Source organism: Aedes albopictus, chromosome 1 (assembly GCF_035046485.1).
Source record: "Aedes albopictus strain Foshan chromosome 1, AalbF5, whole genome shotgun sequence".
In the NCBI taxonomy this organism is placed as follows: Eukaryota; Metazoa; Arthropoda; class Insecta; order Diptera; family Culicidae; genus Aedes; species Aedes albopictus.
The window spans coordinates 150,608,515-150,630,055 of record NC_085136.1 but is presented as its reverse complement, the minus strand read 5'-3'; the positions used below and the strand labels follow the sequence as shown (position 1 = coordinate 150,630,055).

General features: G+C 43.9%; 1 protein-coding gene across 1 annotated transcript; it reads right to left on the bottom strand.

Annotated features, from left to right (window-relative positions):
• Positions 1–204: 204 nt before the first annotated feature.
• On the bottom strand, positions 205–20,773 carry LOC109424929 (uncharacterized). The gene is made up of 12 exons (XM_062845586.1): positions 20,019–20,773; positions 19,904–19,953; positions 11,738–12,149; positions 10,969–11,677; positions 10,752–10,886; positions 9,316–9,599; positions 8,800–9,258; positions 8,680–8,739; positions 7,962–8,102; positions 1,736–2,061; positions 1,348–1,672; positions 205–1,287 (listed from the first exon to the last, which is right to left on the bottom strand). Exons 1-12 carry the CDS (start codon positions 20,058–20,060, stop codon positions 1,144–1,146), a joined length of 3,087 nt encoding a protein of 1,028 aa, XP_062701570.1. The 5' UTR covers positions 20,061–20,773; the 3' UTR covers positions 205–1,143.
• Positions 20,774–21,541: the final 768 nt, after the last annotated feature.

Sequence of the window (21,541 nt, the reverse complement as noted above, 5' to 3'; positions counted from 1 at the left end):
GGGCACATATTACTCAAGTACTGTTCGAAAATAGGGAAAAACATTTTTGGTCATCCCTCCGAGGGGCCTCCGCATCCGATCGGGCCTCGGGCCCCCACAATCCTTAATCCGGGCCTGGAGACAGCCCACCCAACGAGCCGCAAATGAACGAATCGGAACTGCAAATCAATATGAAATAAGGCAGGAGTATCTCAAATTTGCATTGATACGCACGTAGTGACAGTGTCAAAGAATCTTGTTTTTATTATTTTAACATTTAAAATAGTGAAATGAATCCAGTTTCGTCGCATTACTCACTGTTTTTTTTCTAATCATTTTGACTTGCCATAGATTATAACTAAAAGTTGTTTACAATAGAAACACAATAGTTTTTTACTATAATATCTTACCTAACAAATCGCCTAGATACTTTTACACAAGATGCTTTAGAACAGCAAAAAAGGATAAAATGTTTATATTATCAAACTTGCATTGTTTATATTATCTGAAAATGCATTGTTGTTAATTCAATCTAACTAAGAATGAATAAAGTAATATCGATCATTGCTAATGCCTTAAGGTTATTTTCGTACACACATTTGATTACGAATACATTAATTAAACCGGAAATATCGAAATGCTTGTAGATATCACTTCCATGAAGGACATTCTTGTCTCAAGGAGATACAATCATGCCGAACATGGAAGATTTTTTTCTATAGTTTTTAAAAGGCAAACAAAGATTCTAAACTAATTAGACCTTGTGTGATAAACTCTATTCTTACTGCGTTGAATTCTATATTACAGTATTGAAAGACTAAAATGTTTGCATTACAGGAGTTTACATCTTCCGATATAGTTGTTTCGGTAATGAAGATCTTGTTTTGAATTGGAAAAAATGATTACTATCTACAAAATTCCTTGCAACAGGTAAAAAGCTAAAGAAAATGCATCGAGATGATTTTGACTTTACAATACGCTTTCGTAAGTTTCTTGCTAGCATTACCGACGGCTACATGCTTCGTTCGTTTTCGTGCCTTAAAACTACGACACATCACAGTAATATTTTTCCAGTCAAGAGATGTGAGAGAACAAGTGCTTTCAGAGTTTAAGAGACAGTCAGTGCACCCTCGTGGGCAACATTATTCGCTCCACACATCATTGTCACATAAACGAAGGGGAAGTTTTCCTCGATCGTGACGACTTGGATCTCGAAGGGCTCTTTAGGCTCCGCCTGGTACGGTCAGATCGTTCGCTCCAGGGTTCCGGCACGCGACCACACCATCTGATCAAGTCTTGCACCTCATTCTGTAAGAAAAGTGGTTTAATAGAACCAGTTGGAGACACATGGGAATGAATTTTTAATACCTGAAGATATCCTGGCAGTTCATTGAATATATCCAGCTTAGTCAATTCAGTGTGCTGCGAAAGGTACGATAGACAGCTTGCTTTCAACGAAGAGGCATTGAAGCGATCCGATATGCCAAACAGGTAGATCACCGAGTCACAGTCGATTGACGCTATTAAGGTATTTTCACAGATATCTTTCAAATTATCCACTGAGTACCGATCAGCCAACAGCATTAATTCACATATTTGGTCTACCCCAACGGACTTGTCAACCGGTGCCCCATAGAGGTACAGGAGCAATCTTCGAAATATCACAGGTGAAGTATCGTGAATGACAATTTTCCTGAAATATAAGATTATTGTCGGTTAATTTTGTTCCAGTCACTATGTATTACTCACTGCTAACCTATTAATATCCTCTTGCATTCCGGACAGCAAAGCCTTCTTGAACCACTCGCAACGGGCGGCAACTATAACTCTATGGGCTTTAAATGTGTGAGATTGGTTCTTGACGGGTGTTCCACAAACGGCAGCACCACTGTCATTCTGCAGTAGGGCATCGTCCGGGCTAAAGTCAAAGGTTATGTTTTCATTCTGACAGTCAGTGGGTGAAACCACGACTTCAAACTCCATGTCTGCCAGTTGGCCTGAGTGTAGCAATTTTAGCGCATTCTTCGACAGACTACTGTTGATAGCGGAGGGTGGTTCGCACAGACTTTGCACCAAATTTAGCTGGAATGATTTAATAAATTATGTATAGGAACGCGTATTCAAAAGACAATAGTAGAATCGTTTCATACATACAAAGAACAAAGTACCATGTCCCAAAACCCGTCGTCTCTCCGGAACCACCAAGAAGGCATTGCTTCAGAGAGGGGCTACTGCTCATCGTACCCTCAAGGTTAGCTGCGTAGCCTGCAGCAACGAACATCGATGACACGCTTTGGGGAGTCCACCAAGGTAGCGTGCTGCCGCTTAGCCAGTTTCCCGAAAGGTCCTTACCACTCCCTCCCTCCTTCTTAAAAAGGCGAGCAGAGTAAACGAACACGCCCACACCCAACTGTTCTGCGAGCATCAAGAACTGAATTTGATCTTTCCAACCGCGGGATCGGTTCAATCCAGCTCACTAGACCGACCCCACGACAGCAGCGCTACCAGGATGTTCTCCCTGCAGCCACTGAACCGCTGTAAGGGTCAATTTCGACCACATGGCAACGGTATAACCCACGTAGCCGATTTCGAACCCCTCAACCACCTCTTGTATAGCGTCGAAACTAGCTATTCTCTGAGTCCACGCGCCAGCTGTTCTGTAGCTCCAAGATGATGTGGGTGGTAGCCGTTGAAACGGCATTCCAGCCAAACCCAACCTCCCCGCATGTGGCAAGCATGCGGTCACGCATTGTATGAAAACGCGGGCATACGAACAAAACGTGTTCCACCGTTTCCTCTAAATCAGCACAAGCCTGACATTCGGGAGAACTCGCATGACCAAAATAATGTAGATACTTTCGGAAACAATCATGGCCCAAAAGTGCCTGAGTCGGGTGGAATATAGCTTCCTCAAAGCACCTGTTAACTCAACTATCTACCCTCAGGATCAACATGCGGGTCCACCTTCCTTCGACCTGTGGCCCTGCGTATGCCTCTATGTCCTCCCCGATAAGGATACCGATAGGCACCATACCAATGATCAGTGGCGCTCATAACCTCACTTTTTACCTGTTCAATACCTTAAAACTTGAAATTACGGAGAATTCAGGATCAAAATCAAATGTAAAAGGAACGAAAACGGCTATTCTCGTTATTTTCTATCAATTCAAGAATTTGAATTGTTGAATTGTTGAACAGGTAGATTTGAGGTTAGGGAATCGCCACTGTCAGTGATGATGTAGAGCGCATCGTGTGACGTGGTACAGTACGCGCTTTTAGTCTTCAGACGCATTAGCGTATAAGTACTTTATAGTTTACCACGGTAGCTTTCGGTACTTAGTACCGTGCTCCGAGCCGGGCTGCTATACCAATATCAACGTCGTAGCCAGCTTTGTCATGGCTATCGAAGTATCCCGGAAGGAATTCACGAATGGATTCTGGAAGGAATTCCAAGAAAAATCCTAAAATAAATTCTCGAAGGATTCCGGGAAGGAATTCTCGAAGGAAGATACTCCCCTATAGATCCCGGAAGGATTTTCCGGAGGCATCCCGGAAGGAGTTTCCGTAGGAATCCGGGAAGGAATCTCCGGAGTAATACCGGAAGGAATACTGTGGGAATCTAAGGAGGAATTCTCGGGGAAATCATAGGATGAAATACCGAGGAAATCTTCGGGTGCAACTCCGAAGAAATTCTTGGAGGAATCCCGGAAGGAATTCCTGCGAGAATCGTGGGAGAAATTCCCGGGGAATCGTAGGAGGAATCCCGGAAGGAATCGCAAGAGAAGTTTCTGGGTAATCGCGGGAAAAATTCCCGTGCAATCGCAAGAGCAATTACCGGGAGAATCCTTGGGTGAAACACCGAGGTAATTCCTGGGAGAATTCCTGAGGGACTTCCTGGAGGAATCCTGGAGGAACTACCTGGTAGAATCCCTGTGGGACTCTCTGGAAGAATCCCTAAGGGGCTTCCTGATGGAATCCCTGAGGGACTTCTTGAAGGAATCCCTGAGGGACTTCCTGAAGGAATCCCTGAGGGACTTCCTGAAGGAATCCCTGAGGGACTTCCTGAAGGAATCCCTGAGGGACTTCCTGAAGGAATCCCTGAGGGACTTCCTGATGGAATCCCTGAGGGACTTCCTGAAGGAATCCCTGAGGGACTTCCTGAAGGAATCCCTGAGGGACTTCCTGAAGGAATCCCTGAGGGACTTCCTGAAGGAATCCCTGAGGGACTTCCTGAAGGAATCCCTGAGGGACTTCCTGAAGGAATCCCTGAGGGACTTCCTGAAGGAATCCCTGAGGGACTTCCTGAAGGAATCCCTGAGGGACTTCCTGAAGGAATCCCTGAGGGACTTCCTGAAGGAATCCCGGAGGGACTTCCTGAAGGAATCCCTGAGTGACTTCCTGAAGGAATCCCTGAGGGACTTCCTGAAGGAATCCCTGAGGGACTTCCTGAAGGAATCCCTGAGGGACTTCCTGAAGGAATCCCTGAGGGACTTCCTTAAGGAATCTCTGAGGGACTTCCTGAAGGAATCCCAGAGGGATTTCCTAGGGGACTTCCCTGAGGGACTTCCCTGAGGGACTTCTCTGAGGGACTTCCTGGAGGACTTCCCTGAGGGACTTCCTGGAGAACTTCTCTCAGGGACTTCCCCAGCGGACTTCCAGGAGGACTTCTCTGAAGGACTTCTGGGTGGACTTCCCTGAGGGTCTTCCAGAAGGACTTCCCTGAGGGACTTCCTGGAGGACTCCCCTGAGGGACTTCTTGGAGGACTTCCCTGAGGGACTTCCTGGAGGAATCCCTGAGGATTATTAAAGATAATTAACCCCAAGATTATCAAAGATAATGACATTTTTTTTATTTTGCTTGTAGAAAGCCGTGTTGTTTTTGTTTGGTATTCAGATTGAAATCATGAAGAAAGTGATATCAACCGCGATAGCAACGGTTGGGTCAGGTTGCGAAATATATCAGGTAAATAGCATTTCTGTGTGTGATGACCATAATTCGCTAAAACGCGAGGAACTGGAGCGACACGTGTATGAAATCGACGAGTTGTTCGACGGATTTAAAGCCGAGAGTACGGAGCTCAACAAGGACACAAGAAGTTGTACTCTCTTGTGGAGTCTGCCGCCGTTTTTCGACGGAGTCGATTTTGTATAATGTCAGGCAATATACAAGTACAATGCTACACTATGCCCAGTAGGCCGTCCCTTCTTCTTCTTCTTCTTTATGGCACTACGTCCCCACTGGGACTTGGCCTGCCTCGCTTCAACTTAGTGTTCTTTGAGCACTTCCACAGTTATTAATTGAAGGGCTTTCTTTGCCTGCCATTGCATGAATTTGTACATTGTGAGGCAAGCACAATGACACACTATGCCCAGGGAGTCGAGAAAAGTTTCCCGACTGGAACGGGAATCGAACCCGCCGTCTCCGGATTGGCAATCCATAGCCTTAACCACTAGGCTAACTGGAGACCCTTATTTTGCAAAATTTAGAAATGTTATAAGTTCGTGAGTGGAAAATGATCGTTTTAGCTAAAAAATGATCGTGTCAAAATTTTATGTCCGTATCTCAAGGCTAAGTGGTCCCTCAAGGGGCCTGAAGTTGTCAAAAATTGTATGGGACCAAAAAAACATGAATTTTTTTTTCGACAAAACAAATACGCTATTCCACTAAAACCGGTGATTTTAGGACCCTAAAGGGCCAAAAATGTGCTTAGATTTGCGATATCTCTACTCGTTTCCAAGATATTGACAAAAAACAACTGAAAAATCAGCATTTTTGACCATTTTTTTAGATTCCGAAGCAAACTAACCCTATTTTGTTCAATAACTTGAAAACGAGTAAAGATATCGCAAATCTAAGCACATTTTTGGCCCTTTAGGATCCTAAAATCGCCGGTTTTAGTAGAATAGCGTATTTTTTTTGTCGAAAAAAAATCATGTTGTTTTGGTCCCATACAATTTTTGACAACTTTAGGCCCCTTGAGGGACCACTTAGCCTTGAGATACGGACTTCAAATTTTGACACGATCATTTTTTAGCTAAAACGATCATTTTCCACTAACGAACTTATAACATTTCCAATTTTTGCAAAATAAGGGACGGCCTAATGGCCAGTGTCTCTAACAGAATATGACCCCGTTAGGGAACGGCTTCCCCAGTCCACGGCCCAGGCATTGAAGCCACCCGCTATTACCACCGGCCTTCGCCCTGTCAGCACGGTCATCATACAGTCCAGCATCTACGTAAACTGTTCGAACGACTACAGTGGAGGCGCATAACAGCTACAGGAGAAGACCCCGTTTTCTTTGGCGACCATAAAGCCCTCGTAGAAAGTAGTCACCAGCTCCTGGACGGGGTGTTTACTCGTCGTTCATATCGCGAGGAACTGGGGCGACACGTGTGTGGAATCCACGAGTTGTTCGATCGACTTGGAACCGAGAGTAGAGAGCTCAACAAAGATACAAGGAGTTGTACTCTCTTGTGGAGTCTGTCGCCGTCGTTTGACTGAGTCATCTCGGCACTCGATGGTAGTCAGATGACGAAATGGACGTAGTGAAGTCTCAACTGATGGACGAGTACCTTTGGCATTTGCCTGAGCAGCCATCGAGTATTTGCTGAAGGAGGAACTTGCGGCTGGACTCAAGATAAGCAACCGTGGATTGCAAGTTTTATGTGGGGGAAGTCCGCTCAGGCCCCTTTTCCTGCGGTGTGTTAGTGGAAATCAAGAAAGATTTTTGACATCGTGTGATTGCCGCTATGTCATGCGCCGTGATACATGTGTTGAAAGCAAAGTCCGAAACGGCAGGTTATATTAGGGACGCTTAGAATAGATCTATCAAAGCCATGATTACATCCATGTTGATCGATGCGAACCTGGATAATCGGTACTGGGGTGAAGTGGTATTCACTGCTACTTACCCTCAGAATCGGCATCCGTCCGGGCAATCAATGAGACGCCGTTCAAACTGTAGTGTGGGTGTAAACCGGATCATAGCCACCTTCAAGCATTTGGCGCTGAGGCGTATGGAGAGCAAAGCTCAGAAGATCATTTTCGAGGAATATTCCATGAAGCACAAAGGATACCATTTCCTCGATCGTGAATGATAGTCATTGTCCGGTAATTGTAGGCATGACGAACAACGGGTAGCTCCAGAGATCGATGTGAGTGCGTAATATTGCACTGGCTCCCTCTCTGAAGTTATACTTAATGGTGGCTCCAAAGAGGAATGAGGAATAACCCAGCCAACCAGTCATCGTATAAGATGTTGCATAAGATGATAAAGTGGAGGCCTTATGCGTGCATGCCTCCATTTAGGCGCATGTAAAATGTACGCATATCGCCTCCACTTTAACATCTTATGCAACATCTTATACGATGACTGGTTGTCTGGGAAGGCAGCGTTTTGCAAGTCAGTGAGTGCAGTCTCCACACTATTCCGACGTAAATGGGAATATTGGGGAGTATAAGTGCAGGTTCTATTTAATTATGCCTGAATTGATCTATAGACGCATACCCTACCCATAGACACGTGTTCTAAAATAAAGAAATTCAAACTGAAAAAAAAAACCAAAACGTATCTTCATAAAAGATCAAACAATAAGAGGTAGCAATTCTGGGGAGAAAACTTCCAACCTGAATGTTATGTTCACCATGCATAACGGCAAACATAATCGACTTGAAAATCGAAAAAAAAATCTGTGAAGGTTTCATCACAGCGAAACAGTCGTAACACTTTGAACAAATATCATTTAAAAAAACATCGTTACGAAAACACAGCTGCCCAATGCTAATCGTACTGTACATGGCCGGACCACCACTGGGTGGCGGTAGGGGGCAAACAGGAGCAAAAACGATACCAACGCCACGAGTGGTCAATTGACCAACTACCGAATATTTGAATCAACCGCTAAAAAGGTGTTCGATGGGAGGCGAGTGGAGTGCGACGTCCGATTATCTGTGGTTACATTAAGCTGCAGATCTTTACCTTAGTGCTGCTGTAATCCTGGTATCTGCTTGGACATGGCCGAGGATCACCATATCCACCACTATCTATGCTTTGATGGGCTAGCAGACCTAACTCTAGCAGGGCACGGGTGAATTGTTCTTTTTGTACCAAGTTAGACACCTAAAAGATTAAAATATAAATAAGCATGAAGGTTTAACTATTTACTAGGGTGCCTGTACCAGTTATCGCACTACCTAAGGAAAACTATTTCTACAAAAATAAGAAGAAGACCGACGAATGTCATCGATACATCAAATGATTGATTAGTTTTAATACTTAACAGGAAAATATAGAAATGGAGCTAAAATTATTTTTTAGTATTTATTACGGCACGTGCCAATGATAGGAACCCTGTACCAGTTATGGACACATTTGTTAATTTGGGTTCCACTTCGCACTAATTACATGCATTCCTTATGGGATTTGCCATAACTGGTACACTATGGCGAAATAGGGTGCAAGGAGGCCGAAAAGTTAAGGAAAATGATTTATTTATATCATAATTTGAGCAAATTGTGAAGTTTGAATGATTGCAATTATCTTTTGTGAACGTGATCTGTTGTACACGAAATTTTTCTTGCTGATTTGCATCTTTAATGGTTGAAAATCAACTATGGTGAATTTGAGGTACTATAGCCATAACTGGTACACTGAGCCTAAGTATTTAAGTATTTAAGTATGATTTATTTATACTTACATACAACATCGCATCGTGTAAGGCAGACTTGTGCTCCAGGAGTTTCGTGATGATCCCATTCTAAAATTCCAATTTTGTTGTATATATCTTCAAACAGGAAATTCTCCGACGAATACGTACCACCTGACTTGTCAGGAACTTGAAGCAAAACTTGAACTCCTTCCATCCAATCCTTTCATCGATGATATCACACAGTTCCTCCAATCGCGCAATGTAGATCGGCACCTCGTGAGTAATCTGCTCCAGATTCGATCTGACAGTTTCATGCTGATGCAGGTGATTCATTTCGTTGAACGATGCTCGGGATCGAAGTATGAATTCCAAGGCGCCGCAAACTTTTCCGTAAATGTCTCGCATTTTCTTGACTTCATACATGTATAGGAAAAATTTGAGATCACTTTCGGAGTTTTGGTTGAACCGGGATTCGCTCGTGCCGCTTGAGGGACTAGTTGCTGGTTGGCCAACGCTGCTGGAGTATCCGGAAGAACTACGCGTTCGGGTTCGTCCTGATCGTCCGTCTCGCATGCCACTGGATGAACCACCCGAGTTTCCACACATATCCGGAGTCGTTTTGAGGTCCTGATTTGTGAACATGCTCGATGAAAACCCAGACATGTTTTAATTCATATGACTTACCTTGCACACAATCTCCAGGGAGTTTTTGATTTCCGATACGGACGCTGCCAGCACCTCCAGGGCGTAGATGATTTCCGGTACCAAGTACGATACCAAATCGTTTTTCTCCTCGTTTGTCAACGAACACAGCACGACGTTGATGTTCTGAAGCAGCTGATGAACTTGCGACAGGAATACTGGCGTCCGAGAGCGAACATATTTGATGATCTCGTGCCGTTGGAAACGTGTGAAGGTGGTGGCATCTTTAGTGAAGATGTTGCAGAATTGGATGAGCTTCACGATCGCTAGAAAAAGATCAAAAAATTAAATTGGCTCGTAAGAATTGAGGAAATTGTAGAATATTCTTTATGATAAAATGACGGAAATCGTGAAGTTTAGTTACGATCATTTGGCAACACATAGGCAACATAGGCGAGGGAATACATATCAAGCTTGAGATTTGGTCTTGATTGACCGCCCGTTACTACTCCAGTACTGCAAGATCAAATATACAAAAACTACACAGATAAAAATAATGAGATTTACACGTCATGTAAACTTCAGTTTTGTCATGTAAACTTAGTGTTATGATGGTTTACATGATATATCATGTAAACTTGTGTTATATGTCATGTTAACACACAGAGTCATGCTCAATTACATGACATATAATGGAAGTTTACATGATATTTTATGACTTTTACATGATATGTCATGTAAACTTCTGTGATATCCCACGCTCCAATCATGTGCATCATATGTCACAGAACTTTACACTCTTTTTTCGATCTGTGTTGTATACACAGATAAAAAAAATGAGGTTTACACGTCATGTAAACTTAATTTTTATCATGTAAACTTACTGCTATGATGGTTTACATGATATATCATGTAAATTTATGACATTTACACGATATGTCATGTAAACTTCCGTGATATCCCACGCTCCAATCATGTGCATCATATGTCACACATTTTTACATTCTTTTTCCGATCTGTGTATGAAAAAACTGCCTGAAACTAGCGGACCTCCTCAGTGTGCAAGTGTCAGAGAAATTGGAAAATTATAATGCAATCGCTTGTCAACGGCAAACGTCTGTGAAAGTTTCTGCGGACGTCAGAGTGCTTGGCAATTGGCTGTTTGACAGAGGTTCCTGTTGGTGGTTTGCCACTTGGTAGGCGTAAGTTTATAAATCGTGTGAAGAAGATACGGCACATTTCGCAGGTTGCCGATTTCTAGGCGTATTATGATAGAATAAATATACTGTATTGTGCAGTTAGAAGCAAGGGAAACGGCTGTTTTATTCCAATTCTAGTTATTGGGATTGCTATGAACATATGTTTATACATGAGTTGTAATTTCAGAGAAGAGGGCAAAAATAGATGCAAGGATACCAAGAAAAAGGAAAGGGAGTAGGAGCCAAGGCTACTGTAGGTTATAGTAAAGCCAAACTTACCTATGAGTGATTCTTTAAACCCTTCCTTGAATATCTGGCACAAAACGCATGGGCTGTGAGAAATCGTACTGGGGTTCACCATCTGAATCACGTGGTTTAAACTATCGTGCAGATCGGAAACCACGTCGATAACAACTAATATAAAAGACAAAAAGTAGGTTATTCAATACTGGATTTTAGATCTATTTCTAAAGATTCCCACTAATGAAATACTTACACTTCTTCAGCTGAATATTGCGCAGGAAGTTTTTGCATGGTCCGGCCATCCGACTCAACGGAGTCGTGCTTTCACACATTGCTATCAAACTGGTGCACGTTTCCTCGTCTAGATCATCGGGAAGACTTTCACAGTACAGCCAGTGCAATATGGTGGAGAGCATCTTTGAGGGAATGTTGTTCAACACCGAGAGAGGTGTTAGAGGAGAAGATGGGGGCGTGTCTAAGGAGCACGGGAAAGGGGAGGGACTGCGTGCACGGAACGGCGAGGCAGGAATTTTGAACTTTCCCGTGCGTTGAAACGGATCATGGATGGCGGAAAGGGTGCTGGGAGCGGGGAAGAAGAATATATTCCGATCGGAGTTCAGGTTGGAATCGGATGAGAATACGTGATGTTTTTTGGGCACATCCAGGAAGATCGAATCGTTTGCCGTTAGGCAGTTGAAAGAGTTGGAGATGTTGGCAAGTTTTGGCGATAGATTGTACACGTCAAACGATGGTGGAAGCAGGAAATTGCTAGTTGCAGTCGGGCTAGGCCGTTGGCTGATATGTTGGGTTGACGTTTTCGGCGATTTAGCGCATGGTACTGAGCACACTTTCATTAACGGTGGATGAGATCGATCGGTCGTAAGATTCTGATACACGGATGCAGCTGTTACGCTACTGCAGTCGAAGCCGTTCAAGCGCAGTATCGGCGAGTGAACGTTATACTGTCGTATTTACATGGAATTAAAAAAATATTTCTAATAAATTAACACTATCATACTTACAATCACATTATCGCAGCTTTTAAGCGTTACATCACAGAAATTGCCATCATCTAGAACCGATAGCAGTGTGAACGGGATTTCCTGCCCTATCGATTGGTCATCCTTCACCCGTTTGCACATCAGTTGGCACCAGCCTTCGCACTTCAACAGCATACGGTCGGTCGGATTCCGTGTGTTGGTTAGAAACTCAATGCTATGGCCCGTGTAGGATCCGAATATCAAGCCCGGCCCGTTGGAGCTTAGTTCAAGAACTTCAAATGTCTCACAGCTGAACAGTACAGTAGCCGAATCGTTGATTGGGCAGAAGCTAGATTCGAAGCTCGCTCTCTTTTGATCGTCGTAGATTTGGTTTGTGTTAACCAAATCGTTATACCAGATGATGTCTCCCATTTCGTCCAGTCGAAACTTGATCCTAAGCAAATGTGAACAAAAAAGGAATTACACATTGAGTGATTTATTTAATAAATTATCTGATATCTTAATATTAAAGTAAAGGTTTATTTTGTTATGTTTTGTATTCATGAACAAAAATAAGAAATCCAGCGAATACAAAGTTCTGAAAATGCTAATCGAGACAAACGGTAATGATCCCAACATCGAACAAGGACTTGTAAACTGAGCAATGCAGCTACAGTTCTCTAAACTTCAACAGGAGGACTCGTACATTTGACGACCTACTGAAGGACCGAGAGTTCGGCATCGTAGCACTGCAGGAGATTCGTTGAACAGGATTCATAGTTCGAACGTTTACAGGTACATGCAATGCAATTATTTGTTCAACATCACATTTAAAACAAAACATAATCAACAATAGAACGTCACAATACCTACTCGGTTTGTGGCTGCCGCTCTCCACTCTCGGTCACGTCCAACACTCGCCAGGTCACGCTCCACCTGGTCCACCCATCATCGTGCTCTTTGCGATCCACGCCTTGGCAACCGAATCAGTAGCAAACACCAGCTTTGCAGGGTTGTTGTTCGACATTCTTGCAACATGCCCTGCCCACTGTATCCTTCCGGCTTTGGCCACCTTCTGGATGCTGAGTTCGCCGTAAAGTGCAGCGAGGTCGTTGTTCATCCTTCTCCGCCACAAAGCGTTCTCTTGCACACCGCCGAAGATCATCCTTAGCACGCGTCGTTCGAAAACTCTGTGCATTTGGTGCGTGGGTGAATCCTTTTCGACCGCAGTTTCTTCTGGAGCCCGTAGTAGGCCCACCTTCCACAGATGATGCGCCTCCAAATTTAACGACTCACGTTGTTGTCAGCCGTCAGTAAGGATCCGAGGTAGACGAATTACTCCACCACCTCGAAAGTATCCCCGTCTACCGCTAATCCGGTCGTATTCGGTTCCGCCTACCAGCATGTACTTTGTTTTTGAGACATTCACCACCAGTCCGACCTTTGCTGCTTCGCGTTTCAGGCGAGTGTACAGCTCTACCACCGTTCCAAATATTCTGGCGATAATGTCCATGTCGTCTGCAAAGCACACAAATTGACCGAATTCTGTGAAAATCGTTCCCCGGTTGTTGAGCCCGGCTCGTCGCATCACACCTTTCAGAGCGATGTGAATGAGTAGGCATGAGAGTCCGTCACCTTCACCTTGTCGCAGTCCCAGGCGAGATTCGAATGAACTGGATAGTTCGCCGGAAACCCGCAGTTTTGTACACCGTCCATCGTTGCTTTATTCAGTCTAGTCAGCTTCCCAGGAAAGCCGTTTTCGTCCATGATTCTCCATAACTCTGCGCGGTCGATACTGTCGTATACCGCTTGAAAGTCGATGAACAGGTGATGCGTTGGGACCTGATATTCACGGCATTTCAGGAGGATTTGCCGTACGGTGAAGATCTGGACCGTTGCCGACCGGCCGTCGATTAAGCCGGCTTGATAACTTCCCACGAACTCATTCGTTTTGGTGGCAGACGATGGAAGATGATCTGGGATAGCACTTTGTAGGCAGCATTCAAAATAGTGATCGCCCTGAAGTTCTCACATTCCAAATGGTTGCCTTTCTTGTGAATGGGGCAGATTACCCCTTCCTTCCACTCCTCCGTTAGCTGTTCGGTTTCCCAGATCCCAGATTCCCAGATCAGACGATGTAGATAGGTGACCAACTTATCTGGGCCCATCTTGATGAGTTCAGCTGCGATACCATCCTTTCCAGCTGCTTTGTTTGTTTCGAGCTGGTGAATGGCATCCTTAACTTCCCTCAGCGTGGGAGTTGATTCATTTTCGTCCTCCGCTGCACTGGCATCGTCGTTTCCTCCGTTGCCATTGTCTCTCGTGTCTACGTTCTCCACGTCATTCAGATGCTGATCGATGTGCTGCTTCCACATTTCAATCACCTCACGTCCGTTCGTCAAGAGGGCTCCGTCTTTATCCCTGCATATTTCGGCTCGTGGCACGAAGCCTTTGCGGGATGCGTTGAGCTTCTGATAGAACTTCCGTGTATCTTGGGAACGGCACAGCAGTTCCATTTCTTCGCATTCCGCTTCTTCCAGGCGGCGTTTTTTCTCCCGAGAGGGGTGAGTCTGCTGTTTCTGCTTCTGTTTGTAACGTTTCTACGTTATGTCTGATGCCTTGCTGCAGCATTACTTACCGCTGCGTTCTCCTCCTCCAAAACCGTTCTGCACTCTTCGTCGAACCATTCGTTTCGTCGATTCCGTTCCACGTACCCGATGATGCTCTCTCGGCTGCGTCGTTGATTGCTGCTTTCACTGTGCTCCAGCAGTCCTCTAGAGGGGCCTCATCCAGCTAGGTTGTATCATGGCGGTCGCCGGTACCGTACATTGTTGATGACGGAGAGTGTTGGGCACAGTTTGACCATCACCAGATAGTGGTCGGAGCCGATGTTGGCGCCACGATAGGTCCTGACGTCGATAATGTCGGAGAAGTGCCGTCCGTCAATCAGAACATGGTCGATTTGAGATTCCGTCTGTGATGATCTCCAGGCAAAGACTTTGCTCCAGGTGTAACGATAAAGGAGGCTGTGTTGGAAAAACTTACCTTACCGGTCAGGCTAAGGCCGGGATGGCCTCTGCTGTACATAGTAGCCGCCTCCATTCCACTCGGTCCATGGCTGTTTGTCTCCAGTTCCGCACTCTGCGTAGGGTCCGCAGATCGTCCTCCACTTGGTCGACCCACCTAGCTCGCTGCGCTCCACGTCTTCTTGTACCGGTCGGATGACTCTCGAGAACCATTTTAGTCGGGTTGCTATCCGACATCCTGATGACGTGACCCGCCCACCGTAGCCTCCCGATTTTCGCGGTATGGACGATGGTTGGTTCTCCCAGCAGCTGATGCAGCTCGTGGTTCATTCGCCTTCTCCAAGTCCCGTCTTCCATCTGCACTCCGCCGTAGATGGTACGCAACACCTTCCGTTCGAAAACTCCAAGGGCGCGTTGGTGTTGGAAAAAGGTGCTACGTATATCCATATTTTTGGATGCGACAAAATCAATGAGTCGTAGGCCGTTTTCGTTCGTCTGCTGGTGGGCGCTGAACTTTTCAATCGTCGGTCTGAATTCCTCCTCCTGGCCTACCTGATCGTTCAAATCTCCTATGATGATCTTGACGTCGTGGCTTGGGCAGCGAGCGTACTCGCGTTCGAGCTACGCGTAAAATGCGTCCTTGTCATCATCAGTGCTTGGATTGTGGGCTGTGCAGGTTTATCATGCTGAAGTTGAAGAATCGGCCCTTGATCCTCAACCTGCACATTCTTTCGTCCGTCGGCCACCAACCGATTACGCGCTTCTGCATATCATCCATCACGATGAAAGCTGTTCCCAGCTCGCGTGTGTTGCCGCAGCTCTGGTAGATGGTATGATTACATCTGAACGTTCGCACCATGGATCCTGTCCAACACACCTCCTGCAGCGCTACGATGACGAACCCGCGGTCCTTCAGTAGATCGGCGAGTATGCGGGTGCTCCCAATGAAGTTGAGAGATCGGCAGTTCCACGTACCGAGTTTCCAATCGCAAGTTCTTCTTGTTCGCTGGTGTCGTTGCCGTTGGTCTTGGTTCGTATTATTCTGTTGCTGATATTCCGTTACAATGTTTTTTACGGCTGGCTCGTAGGGCCTGACACCAACCCTTTACTTTCCGGAGGACCATACCCAAGTAACCAAGTCATTAATGACAGCTGAATAACAGCTTATTCAGCCAAAAATTTTATTATCTAGCTTAAGAGCGGTTTATTCAGCCATTGTACAGCAATTATGTTTGTTGGGTAGTGCACAGTTGAGCTTAGAGTCCTTCCCTGGCACTCGGACGTTGATTTGCCGCCCCAAACATGGGGATCTGACGCTGTTGTGAGCCGCTCCTCCTGGAGAACCCCCCCCCCCCCCCCCTTTCCTGTCAGCCTACGCCCAAAGTTCCCACCGGGGTTGGTTACCCGATCTTCCCTAAGGTTGCTGGTAGATTCCGACCGGTAACACGAGGAGGTAGGGATAGGAATTGCTGGGCAGTGGCTAGTGGATCATAATGGAATCTGAATTGCGCACAGGTACATCCATACCTCCATTTAGGTAATGTGGCGTTTCAGGATGCTTTATAGGCTCTCAGGTAAGTTTCACGATTGATTCAAAGAGGTTTCAGAGACGTTTTGAAGCTTTCCATCACGGTTCAGGACGTTTGAGAGCTGTTTTAAGGGGCTTAGAAGGTTCTCAGGGTTTCCGAGATATTCCAACGCGTTCCAAAGCATATCATGGCGTTTCAGGGCGTTTAAAAGAGATGTTAGGGGGCATCAGAGGCTCTCATGAGCAGGGATGGAAGATGGTGAGGATTGCAGCTGAGCAGTCACAAACGCAAGGCAAGCTTACTTGTGAACAACATGGGCCTGAATATATTCGCACTTTTTCACTCGCGAGCTAACGAAGCTGGTACCACTCGTCTCTGAATCACGAAGCCGCTCTGAGCATTTTGCTGTATAATGAAAAAAGCATTTGCACGACTGACACGCTTCACGATGAGAACATTTCCATCCTTGCTCATTAGAGTTTTACATAGATTTCATTGGGGTTTCATAAGCATTTCCAAGGCGTTTCAGAGAGGTTTTTGGGGGCTTCAGAGGCTCTCAGGTGAGCATCACGAAGGTTTCATGAGGGATTTCAGAGGCGCTTCAAGACATTTCGGTGCGCTTCAGGACGGGACTGATGTGTTTTGGGAGACTTCTGGCACTCTCTAGCGATTTTCATAGAGCTTTCAGGGGACATTCAGAGGCGTTGCATAGCATTTCAATGTGTTTCAATAAATACGTTGCAGGGTATTTGAGGAAGTTTCGGAGCGGTTGAGGGGGCTTCGGAGGCTTTCTTGTGAATTTCACGGAGGTTTCATGGGAGTTTAGTGGCGTTTCAAAGCAATTCAAGTCGTTTCAAGGCGTTATAGAAGGTTTCAGATGGGTTTTGGGGGGGATTCAGATGCTCTCAAGTGAATTTCATGGAGACTTCATAGGTGGTTTAAGAGGCGTTTCAAAGTGATTCAAAGCGTTACAAAGCGATTCAATGCGTTTCAGGGCGTTTCACGAGGCTCTCTGGGGCTTTAAGAGGATTTAGAGGCCTGCAGATGAATTCCATGGAGGTTTCATGGGGGGTTTAAGAGGCGTTTCAAAACGTTGCATTGCGTTTCAGGGCGTTTGAAGAGGTTTCTGGAGATTTTAAAGGGAAGGCGAATTTCACGTCGGTTTCATCGGAGTTTCAGAGGCGTTTCACTATGGCGGCCAAAAATCAGAAATTTCGCCTTATTTGCTATGGTTTTGGAGGTATACATTGTCAAAGTTGTGATTTGCATGAAAAAGAATGTTTCAGAAGTAACAATAAGGTTTCTTAATCAATGAGTTTTTCTAAATTAATTTAAAAATTTGGCCATATTTATGCACACTATCGGAAAGTCTATAGAAAATGCCACTTGGGAAATATAAATAAATCATAAATTTATATTTTGAAGTCACCAAATATAGCAGCTACACCGGTAAACATAAAATGGTGAAATCTAATAAAAACTTTAAACATCATATATTTTTTTTTGTCCCAAGTTGTCCCAGGCAAAAGTTGGTATTAGGGCATTCTTACATAAGTCTGCTAACAGTTCGTGAAGAGTTGCACGTTGCACGTTGTTTATTTAGGGCATATTTTTTTCAGTGCACATATTGCACGTTGTTTATTTAGGGCATATTTTTTTCAGTGTTTTTTTTATAAATTTTATCCATTTATTGGCTAACTAATCATCCTTGTGAAGAGTTCCAAACACCAAACTGATTTATATTGCTGTCAATATTCGAACTTCGACTTTTAGTATGATAACCAAAACGTTCATCGTAAATGTGGCTTAAATACACATTTTCATAAAAATCACAATAATGGACTATACGCCATTTTCAAAAATTTGGCTTAAAAATTATTTATTAAGTGGAAACATCAAATTTGAGTTATTTTACGTATAAATAAAAAAATAAACGTATAAAGAAATCAAAAAAATATTTTAGGCCGCCGAATTGTATGAAAACCGGCCATAGTGCGTTTCATTGCGTTTCAGGGCGTTTTTGGAGATTTTGAAGAGGCTTTAGGGGACTTCAGAGGCTCTTAGGTGAATTTCAAGAAAGTTTCACGGGGGTTTAAGAGCCGTTTCGAAGCGTTTTTAAGGGTTTCAAGGCGTTTCAAAGCGTTTCAGGAGGTTTCACGGGGGTTCAAGGGGGCTTTAGAGGCTCTTAGATGAGTATAACGGAGGTTTCATGGGGGATTTCAGAGGCGCTTCAAGAGGTTTCGATTCGCTTCAGGACGTTTCTGAGGTGTTTTGGGGGACTCTAGTGAGTTTCATGGAGCTTTCTGGGGACTTTCAGAGGCGTTGCATAGCATTTCAAGGTGTTTTAGTAAATATGTTTCAGGCCATTTGAGGAAGTTTCGAAGCGATTTTAAGGAGCTTTGTAGGCTATAATGTGAATTTCACGGAGGTTATACGAGAGTTTATGGGGCTCTTAAAAGCGTTTCAAGGCGTTTCATTAGGTTTCAGATGGGTTTAAGGGGGACTAAGGGGCTCTCAGGTGAGCAGACTTCGTAGGGGGTTTAGGAGGCGTTTCGAAGCGTTTCAAGAGATTTCTGGTGATTTTAGAGGGCTTCAGAGACTCGCAAATAAATGTCACTTAGATTTCATGGGAGTTTCAGAAGCGTTTCATAGCGTTTCAGGGCGTTTTAACGCGTTTTAGGAAATTTCAGAGTGGTTTTAGGGGGCTTCAGAGGATCTAAGTTGAATTTCACGGAGGTTTCACGGGAGTTTAGGAGTCATTTCAAAGCGTTTTAAAGCGTTTCAAGACGTTTCAAAGCGATTGAGAGGGCTTCAGAGGCTATACCTTAATAGATCCGATGACCTATACTCAATGGTGTTCTTGTAGATCCTTAAACAAACAATGAACTTACCACGTGACAGCACATAAACTGTGGTGCACAATTGATCGGGCAAATGCCGATTTTCATACAAAATAGCCAAGTTTGACATACTCTAACTCTGGTTTGCTTTGATGGATTGAGCTGGATTTTTGACACGGAACTGAATTTTACGTGCACGAAGTACAAAATGTTTTCCTTCACAGGTCTATCCGACAGAGAGATGAGTTTGTGGAAAAGGAGAGTTCACGGTGTGGCTTCGGAGTCAATTTGGCTTTCTTTTCCGCGGAACCATTACGTGTTCTATAGCTTAGTTTGTTAAGGCGCCGGTCTAGCGAATACGGAGTCGTGGGTTTGAATCTCACCAGAATGCGAGCAACGAGACGGAAGGGTACGGTGGACAAGGTATGTTGCAAGATTTCCGATTAGCAACCCTGCATATTTATCAATATAGATTATTATAAAATCACGTCATACTTTTATAATTCCTTTCATCTTGCTTGGCCGTACAATAAAAATGTCAAATATATCAATCTAGACGAATAGTTTGGATTTGTTCATCAAAAATCTTAAGTGGTGCTGGTAATGCCCTATTAATGAGAAACAATTTTTACTACTCCAAAATACAACACTAATCAACAGTTTCACTTTATCAATATGAACTCTTTTGTGCCACACAGATCACCCATCCCACCTTTCATGCCACTCCCTTTAAGTCGATCAGGGTAACCTCTTAATGGTAATTTTCATTCATTAGTAATTATATGTTCACTGCCATAAGAGATTTATATTTACCCATCCAGTCCCAGCTTATCTGCCGTCCCGTCAAGATGAGATTCAGTGATCTGCAATAGAAGTAAAATCAACATTACGAAAAAAAAATCTCCACGTAATAGCCTCTTTTGATTACCTCCCAAGTTCCGAAAAATGAACTACTGCCATCGGAGGACATTGTGAAGAACTTTTCCTTTGCTATCTTTGAACTTCACAATCACTTTATACTAGTGGTTAACAGTAAAAAACGATTTTCACTACTTATTTTACATTTTTCGTGAACTGTTTGGTCGGGAATGGGACAAAATAGTTTGTCTATTCTGTGAAACAATCCATCGTTGTGAAGAAAAATTGATTCAGCTTAGTTTTTCCTATTCTATTCGACCATCACATCACTTCCATTAAACTGATTGTTTAACATTTCCGTATTGAGAGCGACCACTCGTGAATCACACATCGCAATCAAATCTGATTCGGTTCAAAAGTTTGCGGAAATTTTTCACTAAAGCAAAAATTTTCACCCACCGAAGCTACTGCCATATCGATACGCGAAAAAATAACCCACCATGGAGAAACGAATCCTGCAAGTGTCATGTTATCACTGTCGTGTCTTTGTCCGTGTGCGTGTTTTACAGTTTCCCTCCGCGAAGGGGGCGAAAACCTGTCAGAGTTTGGGAAAAACAGAGGCGAAACATTTTCTTCGCCACGTGCCGATAGCAACTGCGCACCAATACCACAAAGGAAGACCACGTGCGAGGGTTCAAAACATAGACGTCTGCATGGGGTGGCTATATGCAAGATTGAATATTATGGTGAAAAGGAAAGAAACGCTAACACTGGCTTACAAAATAAAACGAAAGTCATAAGCTTCTATTAACGAGCAAAATTGAGCATGAATGTTCTCGTGTTAATTTGAGAACCGTGCTCCAATAAAAAAAATAAGTAGTACAGCTAAGTGTACAGTAGGCCGTCCCTATTTTTGCAACAGTTGGAAATGTTAAAAGTTCAATATTGCAAAACGATCGTTTTAGCTAAAAACCCATCATACTAAAATTGGAAGTCTGTATTTCAAGGCTAAAAGGTCTTCCACGGGGCCTGAAATTCTCAAAAATTGTATGGGGACAAAAAAAAATATAAAATATTTTCGACAAAAAATACAGACTAGAATCGATGATTTTAGTACCCTAAAGAGCCAAAAATGTGCTCAGAATTGCGATATCTCTTTAGGCTCATTATGTATACTAAGGTGTCTACTCACAACCCCAAATAAAATTCCCTGAGTTTTCCAGGTTTTTCCAGAGGGAAATTTTGAATGTTAGTTATTCCAAATCTGCCCAAATTTTCTAAAATGAGCATATTCTGCAAAAGCTACACAAAAGGATACCCAAAACTAAAGCAAGCATCTTTCAAGATTTCTGAGACTTGTTCCTGGGTTTCCTACCACAGTTCCTTCCTGGATTTCCGCCGAAGTTTTTCACGAGGTATGTGTTGGAGTACCTTCCGATATTTCTTCCAGAGGTTTTGTTGATATGCTTCAAGAGTTTTTCGCTAGATTCCTCCTGGAGATCCGTCCATCCGTCTGGAATAGCTTCCAACAGTTTCCCTCGGAATTTCTACGAGACCCTTACAGAAGCTTCAGGGATTTCTAACAAAGAGTTT